A 20,341-nucleotide genomic window follows, 5' to 3' on the forward strand; every position below is an offset into this window, starting at 1 on the left:
AATATGGGACTTTATTTATATCTGATGTTATATACATTTTTTCAGGTGAATTATATCTTATCCTTGCTAGTTCTTAATATTTTTCTACTGATGTACAAGACTTTGTTGTATATGAAGTCGTGACAAGGTGAAAATAAACTATTGTTTGCTTTATGAAAGCTGTGGGCATACAATGGGAAAAATTTATTAAAAAACAGTACTTTTAAATTGCTGTTATTTTACTTCAGTAAAAACAGTTATCATAGCTCTTCTTGATTTCTATAGCATCAGTATCTTTTTGGTGCTCTTTTTAAAAAAGATTGCAGTAGTATTGGTTGTTTAAGTGAAAAATATTAGAGAAGTAAATGAATACCAATGTATTGATTTTTTTTTTTTTTTTTTTTTTTTTTTTATTTTTTTTTTTTTTTTTTTTTTTTTTTTAATGGAAAGACCGTGAAATCCTTTGATCTTATCTTAACCTCATTCATGGAAAAACTTCCCAAGGGAAAACAGTTTACTTTTTGGGACCTCTTGTTCCTATGAACTTACGAACATGTAACTTCAGATGCTTTAAAAATATATTCAATTTGACTTTTTTAAAATGGTAGCTTTTGAATTAATAGTAAATTAATTGAGCGGAATTAAAAACTAACAGCAGCAAGTATTCTTGAGAACCTGTGCTCAGTTCAGGAGAGATTAAGCAGTTCGTCAGGGTACCATCATGGAATGCTTTAATATCCACGTATGGAACAATTAGAGGACAATAGGGCACTAAACTGTGGTAGTGAGTTGCAGTAAAATAAGAGTTCAGAGAAGGAATCAGTGTCAGTCTGAACAGGTGAAAATGAAACTTGAACTAATCCTTGGATGGTTAGGTAGATGGAGGGCATTCCTGCCAGGGACCTTCTGGAGATTACCTTGACTGGATCTAAAGGTAGAGCTCTGTGAATAGTATTACTGTCCCCATTTAACAGATGAAAAAAATGAGGTTAATAAACTTGCCCAAGGCCATCCAACTTATAAATGACAAAGCTAGAATTTATAAACAAGCTTCTCCTTCTTTTTATTTTTTAAAATTTTGAATAACTTATTGTGATACATTTAAAATACATATACAGTAGAGAGAACAGGTATAATGAACCTCTATGTACCCATTCTCCAGCTTCAAGTTATCAACTCATGGCTGATTTTGTTTCATCTATACTTCTGCCTACTCGCATCCTTTTTCTGAATCTTGTGTATTTTATTTAGGGATGTTTGAGTAGAAGGAAGCCAGATTAAACACTGGCTTAACTTAGGGGTTTATTTTTCTTGTACACAAAAAGGCTTCAGTATATTAGGGTCAAAGGTCTTTGATTTTTCTTGGTGTTTCCTCACAATCACAAGATGGCTTACCATAGTTCCAATTGTCATGTCCACCTTCCAGACGAGGAGGAGGAGGAAGGGAGACGGGGACGATGGGAAAGAGGTTTCATTTATATCAGGAAATTAAATTTCTCAGAAATTTCCAGTGGGATTCTGCTTATATCAATAAATCATTGTCTAGAACTGTGTCATATGGTCATCTCTGGATTATGGAGACTGAGAAATATAAGTGCTCCCGTTGCCACCTCAAACAGAATTGGGCATTTAAATTTACAAAAACTAAATGTGTCAGTCTGTTAAGGCTGCTATAACAATACCATGGACTGAATGGCTGTATTATAAACAACAGAAATTTATTTCACATGGTTCTGGAGGCTGGGAAGTCCAAAATCAAGGCACTGGCACATTTGGTATCTGGTAAGGGCTTGCTTCCTGCTTCAGACACCCCTCTTTTTGCTGTGTCCTCACATGGTAGAAGGGACTAGGGATCTTTCTGGGATCTCTTTTATAAAGGTATTAGTCCCATTCGTGAAGGCTCTGCCCTCAGGAGCTAATCACCTCCCCTCCATATACCATCACGTTGGGGGAATACATATCAACAGATGAATTTTGAAACTAAAAACATTCAGCCTTTAGCAATAAAGAAATAAGCATACTTTATTGGTTCAGTTTTTGAGGATTTTCAAAAAAGTTATTTAAATTTGCTTTTTGTTTTGTTCACATATTGGAACAGCCTGCTTTCTAAAATGTTTTTCCTTTGATTTTTTCCCCCTTTACCTTTCTTTATTAGCAAGGATAAAAATAAATTTCTTGAATTATAAAGGTAACAATAATAACTACTATATACATGTACTTACCTTGGAGGTTTGAGGGTTTGGTGGGCATTGCGTTATGGTTTCTCTTTTACCTAATACAACTTTAAGGTACTTTCTTTTCTGATGTTTCTTTGAATGTAGACTTAATAGGTATAACACTGATATAAAAGACAAGGCAGGGAAACTGATCTCAGGGTGCCTGTGATTCCTCTGTAAGTGCATACAAATGAATTAGATAGCTGAAAAATTACTGAACTTTATTTCTTTCTGACTAGTAGTTGTATAGTTAATACTTATATTGAGGGGTTTGGTAGCTTGCTGAGAGGTTAAAGATCATTTCAGTTGAAGTTTATTTGGCTTGAGTTATGACAACTTTCTTTAAATTAGAAGAGTTTTTGCTATTTAAAAAGGAAAAGGAAAGAGCACCTTTTCTGTGTAACTGATGTTAAAATGCCCTAGAGTGACAATATGCTAAAAGCTCTTGCATATTTGAATTGGGTCAAATACAACTGTTTAAAACTCAGATCTGCAGTCTGCTCAGGTTACTAAAGACAAATGCATCATACGTTCAATATCAGACTTTGCCGCAAGGGGTTCATTCCCACATAGAAGTACGCATGCTCCTTTCTTCTGAGACTGCACGAAGATTGAGCTTTCCATTTTCCTTTTTAAGTCACTCTTTAGTCCTAGCAGCAGTTTAGAAATGGAAAAGTTTGGTTGCTTTAAAGAGTAGTTCCTTAGTGTGTTCTTAAAGTACAGATAATATTTTCTCTTCAGTTCTAAAGAGAAGTTTTACTGCCCAGAATAGGTACACAATAAAATATTGAAAGGAAAAAAGAAAGTTAGCTGCATCCTAGTTTTCTAAAACCTGGCAAGCTGGCAGAGCTAGAATTAGCTTTACAGATGGCATTTGGCAACATATCTACATATCACTAAGCCCTCATCTCCTGAGTTTTCTTCATCCTGTCTATCAGTTACAATATCCAATCACTGCACAAAGATGGAGAAGTGGGACGATCACAGCTCACACGATGCTGTTTGGTTAGAAACGTCAGTGCTGCACAACCCACGGCTGAGTCAGTGTCTGTGAGAAAATAAACTGAATTAATATATAGCGGGGGTTGTATCTCTGAACATTTAAAGCCTAAATAACCTCCATAGCATTATTACACAGTAGAGGGAGGAAAGCTAAAGGAAGTCTGTAGACAGGTGAGGTAGGGTGACTGGGAAATTTTCTCATTGTTCAGAGGAATTCTGAAGATGATGGAAATATCAGATGTGCTAAAGTTTCCTAGTAATGCCCAAGGATGCTGACCTGGCTTTCAGTGCTGCATTGTTTGAAAAAGCAGAGTCCCTTTATACTCTGATTTCAAAATTTTTTTCTTGTTTTTGTGTGTCTGCCTTGGCATATACTAAAGTAAGGTGTGTATTCATTTATTACATGATAATGCTGGGTTATAATTCTATACATATATGAGAGAGGTTGAGAGAGATATGTTTAGCCTTTGTTTCATTATGATCATTTATGTTTCTGAATGTTAAAGATCATATGCCTTGATTGTCAGTTTAATGGCAAGTTATTTAAAATAAATAATGTGTGTTTTTATTGTTTCTATGGGTTTGAGGCTTTGTTTTTTACTTCATTTAAAGTCTTAGTAGAATCTTTATGTAATTGAGAATGCATTATGTTTGATATTGTTTCTTATGAATATCATAAAATTTATTTAAGGAAAAACTAATTTTGAAATAATATTTTTGATATATTTGAAAATAAAATTCAAGATAGAGAAATGAAATAATTTCCTAAAGAAGAAGGTGAATGTATTTTTACTTTTGGATGAATTAAGGATTAGTTGAATCACTTTATATATATTTTACAGAACTGAATGTATTTGAATGATAAAGTTTTAACTGGTTAAGATGACTTTTTTCCTAGTTTTTTGGAACACAGGCTCTGAATAGATGATCTAGATACTGCCACTGAAATAGAGAGTAAATCAGATAAGTTTTTGGATTGCTGCAAATTGATTTTCAACCAGAAAATGTTTCTAAATGAAGATAATTGTTCTTGCTATGAGATTTTAAGTCTTGACTGGTAACAGTGCTTTACTTTATTAGGAAATTTTGGCACAATTTTAAATAATTTGACTAATGGCTTTTTTCTTTTGTCTTCATTATCCCTATCCTACTGAGCCTTCATTTGGTAGGGATTTGGGAGGATATACAACATTTTAAAATTATTTTAAATGTTATTAAGTAGTTTATAACATTCTTTTCCTTGAAATGTCAGGAAGTTCTTGTGATTTCCCCCATTTTATTTCTAAAAGTTTGAATGGTCATCTTGATGGTTATCATAACTTATTTGTATAGATAGGCTAACTGGTGGTATCTTATTTTGGCTTTTTTTTTCCCCCCTGCTTTTGTGTCCAGAAATGTTTTTCTAAGCTTGCTTTAGTAATAGAGTTATAAAAGCAGAAATCTCACGCTAGACTTATACTTTATAGAATATTTTTTTCTCTGGTTCGGCTTATTTTTTAAAAAATAATGCCTGTGTTATAAATATAAGAGTAATACATATTCATTACATAAATTTGATAGATACAGAAGAGCACATAGAATAAAATTAAAATGTTCTACCATCAAAAGAAAAACTTTAAATATTTTCACGTATAACCTTTTTTCCCTGTGTATATATAAAAATATAAATTCACACATAAACACTTAAAAATAATTTTGGGATATTACTGTATACAATGTTATATAACCCATCTCTTGTTGTTTTCTTTTTCTTTTTTAATAAAAAGCAAACTTAATCATGAACGTTCCCTTTGTCATGAAAGTCTTCTATAGCATAATTCTTGAGAACTGCATTGTGTTTTATGTATATATATTTTGTAATTTATTTCACCAATCTGAGTTTTTCTGATTCGTGATCAGAGAAAAGATCAGCTTGATTCCACAGCATAGATTTCTCTAAAAAGGAAGACTGTCTTAAGGAGTTAAGTAAAAAATAAAATTTTGATACTTTTAAGAAGGAAAAAGATTCTCAGTGTGATTATACAATGAACTCTATAAAGATATGCACACTACTTTTGAAACAAAGCAGATAAGATTGCCATAACAAAGTATAGAAAATCTTCTTAAAAATCAGGGAAACAGAGCTCAGACAAGCTGAGACTTTTAAGAAATGCAAAGGCCAACCAAAAGGGTTTCTTATATTACATTTTAAGAAGGAAATCAGTGAAAGTGTAATAATAATGTATGGCAATGAGGTAAGAAAAAAATTCCTCAAGTCTTATTTAGGAGCTTCTTTGTCAGAGAGGAAAAGCAAACCACCACCACCATCAATAATAATAGCAAAGCAAACATTTCTAGTAAGGACAGAAAAGCAACATGAATATAGAGATAAGTAATGCCTCTAGCTAAATGAATTGTCTTCTGGAACATCTTACAATTGAGGAACCGACTGTAAAATCTTAAAATTATTTATATTATTTGTAGTCTTTAAAGGTTTTAGGAGAATACAAGAAGTACTAAAAGATGAGGGGTTCTAGGCCTGGTTTTGAAAAAGACAGAAGATTTTAGAGCAAAAAATGAAGGATAGTTTATGACTAACTTGAAGGAAAAAAACAGGTTAAAGATGATCCAGAATGGGTTTGCTAAAAATAGATTGTCAGAACAACTTTGATTTTTCTCTGATGCAGTTGGTAGTCTAGTAGCAATAGGTATTTGGACTTAAACTTAGGTTTTGGTAAAAAAAATTTTTTATATCCTTGGGTGAAGGAAAAATGAGTTAGCCACTAGTTGATTGTTTTAATTAATCAACACAGTTTTCATTTTGAAGGATCCTCTCCAAAGGTTTTTGGTCTTGGAAGGTGGCTTTGTTCTTTGCTTTTGTCTTATTGCTCAAATGGAGAAGGCAAATTATCAAATTTATAGGTGACAGTGAAGAAAGAAAGATCGTAAATAAAACACTAAATGATCCATAGTGATCTCCAAGTCTGGATTGTTGGACTAAATTTAAATGAACTTTTGAGGCATATACATAAGGCCTGAAAAACACTAATATACACTAAGTTAGCATGGCCTTATATATAGCATCACATTTGGAAAAGACTTGAGGGTAGTTCTTGGCAGTAAACTTGGTATGAAACAAAAGTACACTATGGCTGCCATCATCTCATCTTCTTCCCCCCCCCTCCCCTGCCCCGCCTTAGAAACCATCTTAACGAATGGAAAGGAAGGTTAGAGCCACTTCAGTACACCAAAGTGTTGTCTTTACTTCTTTGTATATTCAGAAGGAAGGATGTGAAGAAATTGGAAGTCTTGTCAGCTTAGGTAACTAAAAATTTAGAGGTCTTGGGGACATCTCTGGTAGATGTTAAGGAATCTCACAATAAGAGCTGTCTTCAAATATGTGAAGAATTATCATTTGGATAAGAAACGACTCAAGTTTGAGTCAGACTTGTTTAAGGTTAAAAGCATGAGCTGCAAAATTGTGTTCCTTTGGTCACATCTCAGACCTGCCACTTTCTTAGCTACATGATTTTAGGCAAGTTTTTTAGCCTCTAAGCTTTCATTTTCTCAACTGTAAAATGGGTATGGTTTTGACTATTTAATGAAAATATGTGTAAAGTGTTCAGTATTGTGCCTGGCATATACTAAATGCTCAAATGTTAGCATTGTTATTGTTGTAGCAGATAGAATTAAGACAGTGGTTCTCAACCAGAGAGGTGATTTTTACCCCTCATTGAGCATTTAGCAATGGGTGAGGACATTTTTGGCTGTTACAACTAGAAGCAGTACTAATAGCATCTACTGGGTGGGGGCCAGGAATGTCAAAATGATGACTCTGTCCTCTTTACCTTGTTTTATTTTTCTGCATAGCACTTATCAGCATGTGATATTTAATATATTTATTTATATATGTTCTATGTTATTCTACACTAGGATGTATTAATTTTAAGGGCAGAGGCTTTCTCGGTTATATCCACCAGGGCTAGAATAATAAGTAGCATATAATAGGTGTTCAGTGCCTATTTGGTAGAGTGACTGCATGATAAAGCTAAAAACATTGCTAGAGAAGAGAATAAGAATACTTTTAGTTATTATAGGGTATAGTTGTCATTGTGTGTTGCAAGCACCTAATACTTATTGATGAATTAAAACCACAGTAGTTTTTAGAAGTAAAAAAGTTAGCAATATAACATTTAGATATTATAACTCCTATTCAGAGACTCCTCAGTTTGGAGAGGTTCTTTCCTAGCAACATCTTCCTTTATTAAAGTTCAAAATTCAGAAACAAGGTAATGGATATTTAAAAAACGCAGAAGAAACCTCCAGCTCCTTTGCTGTCTGCATGAAAGTAATTTTTGTCAGTTAGGAAAACCTTTACCTTGATAGTAAAATGTTAAAAAAGTTTGGCCATTAAGGGTTCCTTTTCTGTCAGAATTTTTAGTATCTAGGTCTTCATTTGACTTCAAAGAAAAGATGCTCTAAGTAGTCATACAACAGTATATCAAACTCCCTTGCTGTTGCTACTGCTTCTGCCTTACTAGAGTTGCTGATATATCTGACAGTGGGGTTTTAGGAAGAAGAGAAAGACTAATATTAAAACTATTCTTGAGCTATATTTCTTGTCTTTTTGTGGGGAAATCTGGGACTTAAGTATCATTTAAACTATTTCTATGGAAAATATGCATCAACATACTTACAGATGACCTTTGAGTAGCCCATTCCTCAGTTGAGAACTGCCCTTTCAGTGATTAGCCTTTGTTTCTTGGGAAACTGATCATAAATTAAGAACAAAAGCTTATAGAAAAGGCAAATTGACAAAAGGAAAAGAAGGGAGAGAAATTTGCATTAAATATGTTGAAAATAGATTTAAAAGTTTAATTGCATTTCTTATATCATCACAGTTACTGACACTTAACAGGATCAGCAAACGTTTTCTATAAAAGGCTGGATAGTAAATATTTTTGGCCGTATGGACTACATAGTCTGTCACAACTCCTCAGTTTTGCCCTTATGGAGTGAAAGCAGCCATAAGCAATATGTAAATGAATGGGTGTGGTGTTCTAATAAAACTTTATTTACAAAATGCGGTAATGGGTTGAATTTGGCTTTGTTTGCCAACTCTTGACCTAACACATTAAAAATACTTGTAGGGCTTCCCTGGTGGCGCAGTGGTTGAGAGTCCGCCTGCTGATGCGGGGGACAGGGGTTCGTGCCCCTGTCCGGGAAGATCCCACATGCCGCAGAGCCGCTGGGCCCGTGAGCCGTGGCCGCTGGCTGAGCCTGTGCCTCCGGAGCCTGTGCTCCGCAATGCGAGAGGCTGCAACAGTGAGAGGCCTGCCGTACCGCAAAAAAAAAAAAAAAAAAAAAAAAAAAAAAAAAAAAAAAAGTAAAAATCCCAATTAATGTAAATTAATTGCTTAAAATATATTAATATAAAATCATTTAAAAGGTTTAGTTAAAAAATCTAAAACATAATATAGACTATAGTAATAGAAATGGCTTATTTTTCCCCAAAGTAATATTGCTTCTTTAATAAGGACAGACTAATTTAAAAAATGGATGCATCTAATCTGAAATTTACAAAGATGCTTACCTTGTCCTTAAGGAAAGATGCGTTTGGGGGACTTCCCTGGTGGTCTGGTGGGTAAGACTCCGAGCTTGCAAGGCAGGGGGCCTGGGTTCGATCCCTGGTCCAGTAACTAGATCCCGCATGCATGTAGCAACTAAGAAGCCTGTGTGCCACAACTAAGACCTGGCGCAGACAAAATAAATAAATAATTTTAAAAAAAGAAAAAAAAAGACACACTAAATAGCCCCCATCACCAGGCCGCTAGCCTTAAAAAAGAAAAAACGTGTTTTTAAAAGCTTGATTAAGTGTTTAAAACACCTTGTAAACTGTAAAGCTCCATATCTATATCTCTGTAGGCACAAAGACACACACGGAAGTATTTGACAAGGAATGAACAGTTGTCACAGGAAATGCTTAGATGTTATGTATATCCTGAAACTTAAGCTAAATTCAACAAACATTAATAAGATGTACCAGGTTATGATGTTAGTTGCTGGAAGTGTTTAAAGATAAATCCTTAAAGCAGGAAAGTAATATAAGGTTGTACCCTGTGTATACAAGGGTGCCATATATAAGTGAGTACTACTCACTTTGTAGATATTTTAGTTTTATGTATTTGTTACAACAATTTTCTGTTAGCAGCAGTGCTTGTAAATATCATTTATTTCTGGAAATTTTTCATGTATTATTTCTTTGATAACTTACTCCCCTCTGTTCTCTCTGGAACATATCAGTATACATTTGAATGGTGACCTCCTTCCTCTAATTTTCTCGTCCTTTCAGTCTCATTTTTCATTTCTTTTTCTTTTATTCCCAGTTTTTTCTTTCAACCCTTCTAGTAACCTTTTAAAATTTCTGCTCTTGTGTTTGAATTTCTAAGAACTCTTTTCATTCTCTAATTAAAAAAAAAAAAATTCCCGTCCTTGTTTTATGGATACATTTTTAAATAGCACTGAGTTTATTGATTACAGTTTTGCTTTTTCTTCCTGTCTCTACATTGTTTATTGCCTTTTTTGTTAGGTGTATTAAACTTATTTTGAAATAGTTTTTGATTTATAAGAAATTAAAAAAAAATTGTACAGTGAGTTCCTGGGTACTCTTCACCCAGCTTCCCTCAATGATAACATCTCACATAAGTGCATCAAACTAGGAAAATGACATTGATACAGTACTATAAGTGACTATAGACATCAGTTTTTATATGCGCTTTTTCTGGTATATATTCTGTGATAGTTTATCACATATAGATTTGCGTAACTACCACCACAATCAGGATATAAAACTTTTGCATCACCACAGAGAAACTCCTGCATGCTACCCCTTTAGAGTCATACCCATTCCCCATCCCTAATCTCTGACAACCCCTAATTTGTTCTCCATCACTGTAATTTTGCCATTTTGAGAATGATATACAGATGAAGTCAGATAGGATGTAAACTTTGGGGTTTGGGTTTTTCATTCAGCATAATGCCTTTGAGATCTATCGCATTGTTGAACATGTCAGTAGTTTGTTCTTATTTAATTTCTGAGTATTATTCCATTGTATGTATGTACAACAGTTTATCCATTCAGAGAGTGGCATGGTTTTTGTTATAAACTTTGCAATAATTGTTGGATTTAAAAAATTCTATATATATTACTTTAGTTTTATTACTCCCAACCCCCATAGGAGTCCGTAGTTTCACTGAACAAAATGATAGAGACCCTAAAATTTCTCTTTAATTCTTAGGAACCTGTCTACCTTTGGAAGCTGTTCATGTATTTAGAATTTTAAAACAAATTAGGTGGCAAACTCACATGTGGAAATTCATGCAGAATTAATATTCTAAAGTTTGATATAAATAGATACTTGCTTCTGAGGGTCACTATTTTAGTAAGATTTTTAAACTTTTGGAGAGACTTATTGCCTATTGATTTATCAATACTTTATGCTTCAAAGCATGATTCTTCTTTTTGTAGAATTATTTTTTTTATACAGCAGGCTCTTATTAGTTATCTATTTTATACATTTTAGTGTATATATGTCAATCCCAATCTCCCAATTCATCACACCACCACCACCACCCCTGTGCCACTTTCCCCCCTTGGTGTCCATACGTTTGTTCTCTACATCTGTGTCTATTTCTGCCCTGCTAACCGGTTTGTCTGTACCATTTTTCTAGATTACACATATATGCGTTAATATGTGATAATTGTTTTTCTCTTTCTGACTTGCTTCACTCTGTATGATAGTCTCTAGATCCATCCACGTCTCTACAAATGACCCAATTTCATTCCTGTTTATGGCTGAGTAATATTCCATTGGATATATGTACCACATCTTTATCCATTCATCTGTCGATGGGCATTTAGGTTGCTTCCATGACCTGGCTATTGTAAATAGTGGTGCAGTGAACGTTGGGGTGCATGTGTCTTTTTGAATTATGGTTTTCTCTGGAATTTTTCATTTCCAATTTTATTGATTTGAGTCCTCCCTCTTTTTCTTGATGAGTCTGGCTAATGGTTTATCAATTTTGTTTATCTTCTCAAAGAGCCAGCTTTTAGTTTTATTGACCTTTGCTATTGTTTTCTTTGTTTCTATTTCTTTTATTTCTTCTCTGATCTTCATGAGTTCTTTCCTTCTGCTATCTTTGGGTTTTATTCATTTCTCTTTCTCTAGTTCCTTTAGGTGTAAGGTTAGATTGTTTATTTTAGATTTTTCTTGTTTCTTGAGGTAGGCTTGTATTGCTATAAACTTCTCTCTTAGAACTGGTTTTGCTGCATCCTATAGGTTTTGGGTCATCGTGTTTTCATTGTCATTTGTCTCTAGTTCGTTTTTGATTTCCTCTTTGATTTCCGTGATTTCTTGGTTATTTAGTAATGTACTGTTCAGCCTCCATGTGTTTGTGTTTTTCATGTTTCTTTTTCCCTGTAATTGATTTCTAATCTCATAGTGTTATGTATTGATTTTGGAATATTCAACCAGTCTTGCATTTTTGGTACAAAATCCTTTAGACCTTGGTGTATTGACATTTTTATATATTGCTGTATGGAAACTACTAAAATTTTGTTTAAAATATTTGTGTCTATGTTCTGAGGGATGTAGGTTCTGGTAATGTCTTTCTCTGGTTTTGGTATCTGGGTAATGCTGGCCTCATAGAATGTTAGGAAATATTATCTTTTCTTCAATTTTCTAAAAGAATTTGTGTAGGATTGGTGTTATTTCTATCTTAAATGCTTGGTAGAATTATCAGTGAAGCCATCTTGGCCTGGAGTTAGAGGGTAAGTTCTTAACTATAAATTCAAATTCTTTCATAGACATTCAGCTGTTCACTGTATTTGTTTCTTCTGGAGTGAGCTTTGGTAGTTTGGAATTTGTCCAGTTCTTCTGAATTGATGAATTTATTTGCATAAAGTTGTTTATAATATTTTATCTCTCTTTTAATACATGCAGACTTTGTAGTGAGGTCTACTCTCATGTCTGATATTGGTAATTTGTATCTCCTCAATTTTTTCCCCAGTTTGTCTGGAGATTTTATCAATTTTAATGATGTTTTCAAAGAACTAGCTTTGTTTTCATTGATTTTTCCCTATTCTTTTTCTGTTTTCTATTATTTTGACTTCCACTCTGATCTTTATTAATTTTTTATAGTTTCTTTAGGTTTAATTTGCTCTTTGTCTAGTTTCTTAAGGCAGAAACTGAGGTGATTTTTTTCTTTGACCTTCTTTTCTATCATAGGCATTTAAAGCTATAATTTGCTTCTTAACTCCTGCTGTAATATCATGCCATTCCACAAATTTTGATACACTGGACTTGTTTCACTTCAGAATTTTCTCTTTTCCTTTCTGATTTCTTTTTTGCTTTCTGGGTTATTTTAAAAGATTTTATCTAATTTCCAATATTTGGGAATTTTCCAGGTATCTTTCTGTTACTGAATTTTAATTTAATTTCATTGTAACCAGAGAACATACTCTTTATGATTGAATTCTTTTAAATGTATTGAGACTTGTTTTATTGCACAGAATATGGTCTTTCTTGATAAATGTTCTGTGTGCATATCAAAAGAATGAATTTTCTGCTCTTGTTGGGTGAAATGTTTCATAAATGTCAGTTAGGTTAAGCTAGTTGATAGTGTTGTTCAAATGTTATTCATCTTTACTGATTTTCTGTCTGCTTGTTCTGTATTTGTATTTGTTTGTATCTGCGGCATGTGGGATCTTTCTGGACCAGAGCACGAACCCGTGTCCCCTGCATCGGCAGGCGGACTCTCAACCACTGCGCCACCAGGGAAGCCCTGTACCTTTATATTTAAAGTTTGATTCTTGTAGGCAGCATATAGTTGGGTCTGGTTTTTATATCCAGCAAGATGTTGGGGCTGGTGCATTCTTCATCTCCTTACCTGTTGTCAGTTCACGTATCCCAAACTCTCTTAGATGCAATATGAAGCAGAGTTATCCCCTGTGAACTTACTTGCCCTCATTTTTGTTTGCACATATTATTTTTGCCCTTAGATTGCTTTCCTGCTCTAAAATTATTTAAATAGAGTAGGACATAATTAGTCTTGCATGACATCTGATTTTGAAGGTCTGATTCAGAGTACATTCCATTTGAGAATGAAAAGAAAGGACAGGAGTGTATTATGACACCTTTTGCATTGATTTAACATCTAAACAGTTTAGAAATGAAGCCAATATTTCAGCAGAATGCTCAGCAGCATTTAATCTTTCAGCTGGAGAGATGTCTAGTTGAAATCCTTTTTCAATTAATCAGTCTGCTTGGCCCTTAACGAACGTTTATCCTGCATTTGCCTTAGTTGTAGTTGTGTTTGTACCTTGTCTGTTAAATTATCAATTAGATTCATATTTAGAAAATGTGTTTATTAGCACATTTAAAACTTAGCATCTAGAATAATTTAAGGAGTTATTTTTTCCAATATATAATCCTTATTCTATTATTGTGGATTCCTTTCTTTTTCCTACTTTAGGACACGAGCCAGAAATTCCATTGTTCCTACTCTGAAGGTTTTTAACCTGAAAGTAGGATCTTTTGATTTGTTCTATTTGAAGAAAAAAATTATGTTCCAAGGATGTGATCCTACTCTTACCTGTTTCACTAGAAGGAAGGTGGGAGTAGAGGGTTTTGTTTGTTTGTTTGTTTCTGTCTGTAGGTTTATGAGAGACAAATGACTGATACAAGCTGGTAGGTTGCCTTTATTTCCATAGAAGTCACTCTTCGGGTAGTTACAAAGTCAGCCTTTTGTCTTTTTAGTCTGTTATAGTGAGATGACAGCGATTTTCATAATGAAAGAAACCACTAAAATAACAAAATGAAGTGTTATAGCTAATAAATCAGCAGAGGAGATGATCCTGGAACATTATCGGATTTAAAACTGAATCATCAAGATTAAATTTTTAACTGGTGTGGTTTTGGTGAAGGAGAGCAGGGTAACATCGTGGAGGGGGTACTGGAATGAATTGAAAGGATTAGGATACAGTGTTAATATGGTATCCACTAAATTCTTTGTGACTCTGAGCAAGTCTTGTGATTTTGAACTTTATTATCTTCACCTGTTATAACTAAATAAACTAACATTTAATGGGTGATTCTACTGTACCAGGCACATTGCTGGTCAGCTTACTTATTATACTTCATTTAATCCTCATATTGAACTTAGAAAGTAAAAAGAATCTACAGATGAGGAAATGAAGGTTCCAAAATGTTAAGTAACATTCAACATGTTGAGCAATTAAGTCTTAATGGACAATTGATTCTAAGTCTTTATTACTCTAAAGCCATGAAGTTCTTTCTATTCCTGTTTCTTCTGTTTCTAAAAAGCACTTTAATATTTTTAAACTATGAAGCATGTGTTTTGTTTGCTAAGGTGGTAAATTTCCACCTGCCTTAGGTCAGGCTCTCTCATTTTTGTTCCTATCAGTTTTCCTACTTGCAGTGTTATTCTGATTATTAAAATCTTATTTGTTAGTGCCTGATTCACCAGTGATTTACAGTGATGTCTTCTTCATGTGAGAACTTAAAGCATTTATTATCTATCACTCATTTAGTAGTTATATATTTGAGATACATTTAGTCATTTTATATTTGAAATTTGGGGTAGCTCTTGAATTGTTTACATTTCTGCATGTCCATGTATATAACTGCTACACTTAAATCATAAGCTCCCTGAGGGAGCTGCTTCTTTCTTGGCAGGTAGCACAGCATTGTGCACATAGCATATATAACTTAATAAATAATTGTGTGAATGAATGCTGTCAACTAGAATATTTTAATCATCATTCCCAGTTATTCACTTCTCATGGGCAAATTTATGTAGGATGTTTTCAAAATATTAAATTTTGTAACTTTACATAGTCAGTGCTGTTAGCTTTTTAGAAAAATGCTTTTTAAAATTTTTGAAGAGGGTTCAATCAAAATCAAAATAGCATGTAGACTTATTTTATTTGTCAGGGAGACCAGTTACTTTGCCCATACCTCAGAGTTCCAGAAGCTGGTGCTCTTTCCCTCCCTTTCCCCCTGACAATCAAGGAAATCAAAAGAACACTTGAGTAATATTTAAAAGATCTGGGTGGTCTCTGCCGCCCCCGCTGCTGCTGCTGCTGCTGCTGCTATCACTACTACCACTACCTCCTCTATTACTAACTAAAAAGTCAGTTAACCATTCTGGGCTTTGGCTTTCTCGTCCTTAAAAGAAGACTGAGTTGGAGTATGTGATCTTTAAAGACATAGTGTTCCAGAATTTTTAAAACCTGCAAGTTTAAAGTAAATTAGGTTTCAGAATTGTAAAGTAACATTTGATTCTTGCATTTCAAAATATTAGTAGCTTTATGTTAATCGGGGTTTTTGGGGAAAGCATTTGTGATTTCATGTTCTACTTTTATGGTTAATTTTCTTTTCTAATTTATCAGTGCTCCCTCACGTGTTGCTAAAGGAGTTGTTGAGTACACCAAAATGAGTCTACATGGTGCTAGTGGGGGACATGAGAGATCAAGAGATAGACGAAGGTCAAGTGACCGATCTCGAGATTCATCTCACGAAAGAACAGAATCTCAGCTCACTCCTTGTATTAGAAATGTTACTTCTCCAACACGGCAGCACCATGTTGGTATGTAAAATCAACTAAGCTTCCCAGTGGTTTTTGAAAGAATGCATTTACCTTTTTTTTTTTTTGGCCACGTCTCGAGGCTTGTGGCATCTTAGTTTCCCGATTGATCCTGGCATTGAAAGTGTCAAGTCCTAATCACTGCACCACCAGGGAATTCCCAATGCATTTACCTTTTTAATGCAGTAATAACAATGATTTGTGCCTAATACTTCAGAGTAAAATTAACTTCTTACTTCTGTTCATTGCTTCTGTTTTAGCTTAGCTTGGTTCTTGCTGTGAAAAAACAGCTTATTAAATGAAACTTAAAAGTGAATTTCTTTTAATAGTCTGGGACAGTCTTATAAAAGAAATAATTTGAACAGCCTTTAAAACTGTAATATGTAGATTTAAAAATTTTTTTACGTGATTTTTATCTTGTGAGATATTGAGCAGTGGTTTATTTTAAAATAGTTTGTAGTGAATTATTGATAAGAATCCTTGTTAATCATATTAAAAAAGGAAGTGAAAGAGTAAGCGTCATAAGGTAATTTATCTTGATTTTTGACAATATTTTAGATTTAATAAAAAAATAGAAGAGGAAAAGGAAGGTGTGAAGTGGTTTTTTTTTTTTCTTAACAACTAGCTCAGGTCTTTTTCTTCCTTCCTACTTATTACTGTAAATGAATGCTATTACCTCAGGTAAATACATTGTGTGACTGTAAAACAGTAGTCTGAAGTGGAGGTACATAAACAATGTGAGCTTGCTGATTTTTATTTTCCACTCAGAAGTGGCAAATTAAATAATTTGACTTACTATTTGAGGTAGTTTCTGAAAACCTCGTATAAACCAAAATCATTTATATTAGGGTCTGATGATGTGGAGACGTTTTCAGTGTCTAAGTAGGTCTTAAAAGTCAGACTAATACTGATAAGCTAAAAACCAACAAAAGTATAAATAAGAGTTGACTGTTTGTTATATGCAAAGTTTAGTATCTGGAAGGAGAATAGGAGATAAATTATTTTATTACTTTAGCAAATTTTACTTTGGGGATGCTACCAGCCTTGTGGAAATAGGCAATAAAAGGGAGGTGTCAGGGTATCTCTGGAGATACAGCAAACCTAATTATATAACCAGTAAAGCTGTACAGAGTGTTCTAAGTAGCTTGAGTCATGGAGGAATTTGGCAAAAGCTGATGAAACTGATGAGATGGAGGTATATTTTTAGGTCACCTTTAAAGTTTAGTAATCTAGCCTCTAAAGGAAACTTATCACAAAATCTTAGTTTTAATGTCCCCTTTGTAGACTATTGGAACCGCTAAAGAAAATTTTCTGACTTTCAACAATGTTTCCTATTAAAACTATAGCTAATAATATGATCCTATAAAATTTTAGTAGTGCTTTATTCAAAAATGAGAATGAGAACAAAGCAGTATATCATAAGCTATTAAAACCACTTAATTTGCTAAGACATTAAAAGTCATTTAAAAACATAAATATACTTCTTAATGTCTGCAGTGAAATTTTTTTCTTCCTTTGGGACCTTCCTTTTGTGAGACAAATAGCTGGTTTGGGGATTTCCTTATTAACATAGTAAGAGTCCAAAGTTTGTACTTTGTGTTTTCAGAATAGTGTTAATACTTTCAGTGTTTAGGAGAGTTAAAATTGTTATTAATCTTTTACTAACTTTTAATGCTTATTTATGTGACTTCTGAGAATATTCCTCTCCTTGGGTTTCTATATATTTTTAAGTAGGGCAATAATATAAAATTTACCTTACTTTTGATCTTAGTCTGGGTCAACATTAGTCAGCTATACATCTTTTTTAAAAAGTCTACAAAATTAATTTTTTTAGAAAACAATTTGATGTTTTAGGTTTCATTCCTAGAAAATAAATGAACATATATGATCTGTGAAATTTTATTTGAAATCAAAAAAGCAGAAGTGCAGTGATATAAAACAGCTTTTCTAAATCACAGTTTTTAAAAGATATATATAGACCTCAAATTTTTATAAAGAAAATTTGCATAACTTTGTTTAACATCTATATTTCAGAACGTGAGAAAGATCACAGCTCCTCTCGTCCAAGCAGTCCTCGTCCTCAGAAAGCATCTCCAAGTGGTTCCAGTAGCAGTGCTGGGAACAGCAGCAGAAACAGTAGTCAGTCAAGTTCAGATGGTAGCTGTAAGACATCTGGGGAAATGGTGTTTGTGTATGAAAATGCAAAAGAAGGAGGTTGGAATGTAAGAACGTCAGAACGAGTGACACTAATAGTGGATAACACTAGATTTGTTGTAGACCCATCCATTTTTACTGCACAGCCAAATACAATGTTGGGCAGGTTTGTATTGCTGTTCTTTGTATTATTAATTATAAAGCACTTTAACATTGCTTTGGGTTTTTTTCATTTAAAGTTTTACAGTAATTCTCTGGTGGAATACAGTGTTCCTGCTGAGCTTTTTGAGGTTAAATAATTTGCTGAAGTTAATCCGGCTAGAAAGTGGTAGAGCCAGATCTTGAACTTGTTTTTATTTCAAATAATCTTTGCTATACCAGTAGAAATAGCAAATATATTAGTTAAATGAAGACAGGACACTAAAAGATCTCTATAGGTTGAAAGCATAGATTGTATTTAACAAGGTGAATTTAACAGTGATAATGCTTCCTTCACTTAGGGCTCCCAAATTCAACCTCCAAATACAGCAGGTATTAGCATTTCATTAGCTGAAAAGTTAGCATGAGTTATCAATTTGATGTAGATACTTAAAAAAGAAATAATATTAACAAGTAGTTAGTAGAATGAAGGAGAGATAATTGTCTCTTAATCTGTACTAGTCTGGAGTAATAGATTAATATAAAGTTTTTAGTTATGGGAACCACAATCTAGAACTGATATAGACAATATGGACTCGTTATGGGAACTTCTGTCTAAGAATATAGACTTGATTTTTCAAAGTGTTCAAAACTAGGATCAGGGCTTCCTGGTGGCGCAGTGGTTGAGGGTCCGCCTGCCGATGCAGGGGACATGGGTTTGTGCCCTGGTCCGGGAAGATCCCACATACCGCGGAGCGGCTGGGCCCGTGAGCCATGGCCGCTGAGCCTGTGCATCTGGAGCCTGTGCTCTGCAACGGGAGAGGCCACAACAGTGAGAGGCCCGCGTACCGCAAAAAAAAAAAAAAAAAAAAACTAGGATCAAACACCTTTTAATTGTAAAATTAGTGCCTTTTTTCCATTCATTCTAATATAAAATGAAGGAGACACATAAATGAAATGGAAGTTTACATGAGGTAAGAAAAAAAAAAAACCTTGTGTTTTTTGCTAGGTTGTATATGTAACTATTTGGCATACATCTGTGTGTGTGTGTGTGTGTGTGTGTGTGTGTGATTTGTAAGTATCTCTGAATACCAAATAAATGCCAGCATGTGACACTGTTTACGTTTTGAGTAGACAAATATTTCCTTTTAACATTGGCACTAGACTTTACATCTGTACGAAAAAAAAATACTTGAACTCTATAAGCTTTTATGTATTATTAGAAGCATAAGGAAGATTGTTGATCTGAGCTCCTAAGAGTATGACTCAACGCTGATAATACTTTATATTTTTACCTAAACTGTAAAGGAACACAGTTAAAAGGTAGAAGTAGATATTTGAAATTCTTCAACTGATAGGTTACATTTTTCTTAAAACAAAACAAATGCAAAAGAAGTTTTGTGTGTTTGTGATCCATATTGATCTGAAAAGTATAGCTTTCCCCTTTTGTAAAAATTTCAAGTATTTGAAAAAATTGCATGACATTTGATTCCTGAAAGACTCTCTTCTTTTTTTCCCAAATCAGTGAAGGCTTCTTTTCATGTCAGTTGACGAAAGCATATCTTTGGGGATGAAAATTAATATTCATGGGAATTGTAAAAAACAGTTGGCATTCTTTTGGAAACTTTGAAATAAAAAAGCTTTGTTGTTTATAGGTTTCTGTGTTATAACAAAAGAGGGAACTATTTAAATTGGGAAATTGTTGAATAGAAAACTTAGATCAGCCATATTTACTTTAGGAATGGTGGCATCATTGAATTCAGAGGTTCAAATTCCTTTAATCACAATTTTAAAATTTTCTTGGGAGTTATGCATTCAGCTTTTCATTTTGAAGGACCTGTTTTGCAAATTGCCTCTTTTCTAAATAGTTACTGTTAAAGGGCCAACAACATGACTTGAAAAAATATAAATTCATTTGTATTTTCTTTTTGTAAAAATTAAGAGCTTGTTATTTATTTAGAATTTTCATTCTCTTCTTAACTTGGTCATTTCTCCCTACCCCAGCATTTGATTGCTTGTTTTTCAGTTCTGGAATGCAAGTATAAGAATTTTGTGCAAAATTTGTTACATTTATAGTTAAGATTGTGAAAAGTAACCTAATCTGCATACCCTTATTCTACTTTTTTCTAGTTTAGATTACTATATGTGCTTCTTTATAGAATAACTTTGCATTGAAGACAGTCGTTTTAAGGAAAAGGCACAGATAG

The 20,341-nt window shown here is 33.6% G+C and overlaps 1 protein-coding gene across 7 annotated transcripts in view; it reads left to right on the forward strand.

The window, feature by feature from the left end:
* Positions 1-20,341, forward strand: part of BTBD10 (BTB domain containing 10) — a 67,459-nt gene that overhangs the window by 27,771 nt on the left and 19,347 nt on the right. For all 7 annotated transcript variants that reach the window (XM_024757116.1, XM_024757112.1, XM_024757118.1 and 4 more), the window contains 2 exons: positions 15,649-15,845; positions 17,877-18,162. In XM_024757116.1, coding sequence (XP_024612884.1) covers positions 15,692-15,845; positions 17,877-18,162 — 440 coding nt within the window. In that variant the 5' untranslated portion in view covers positions 15,649-15,691. The remainder of the gene's footprint in view (positions 1-15,648; positions 15,846-17,876; positions 18,163-20,341) is intronic.

The sequence above is a fragment of the Neophocaena asiaeorientalis genome, unplaced genomic scaffold, assembly GCF_003031525.2.
Source record: "Neophocaena asiaeorientalis asiaeorientalis breed wild unplaced genomic scaffold, Neophocaena_asiaeorientalis_V1.1 scaffold504, whole genome shotgun sequence".
Classification (NCBI taxonomy): domain Eukaryota; kingdom Metazoa; phylum Chordata; class Mammalia; order Artiodactyla; family Phocoenidae; genus Neophocaena; species Neophocaena asiaeorientalis.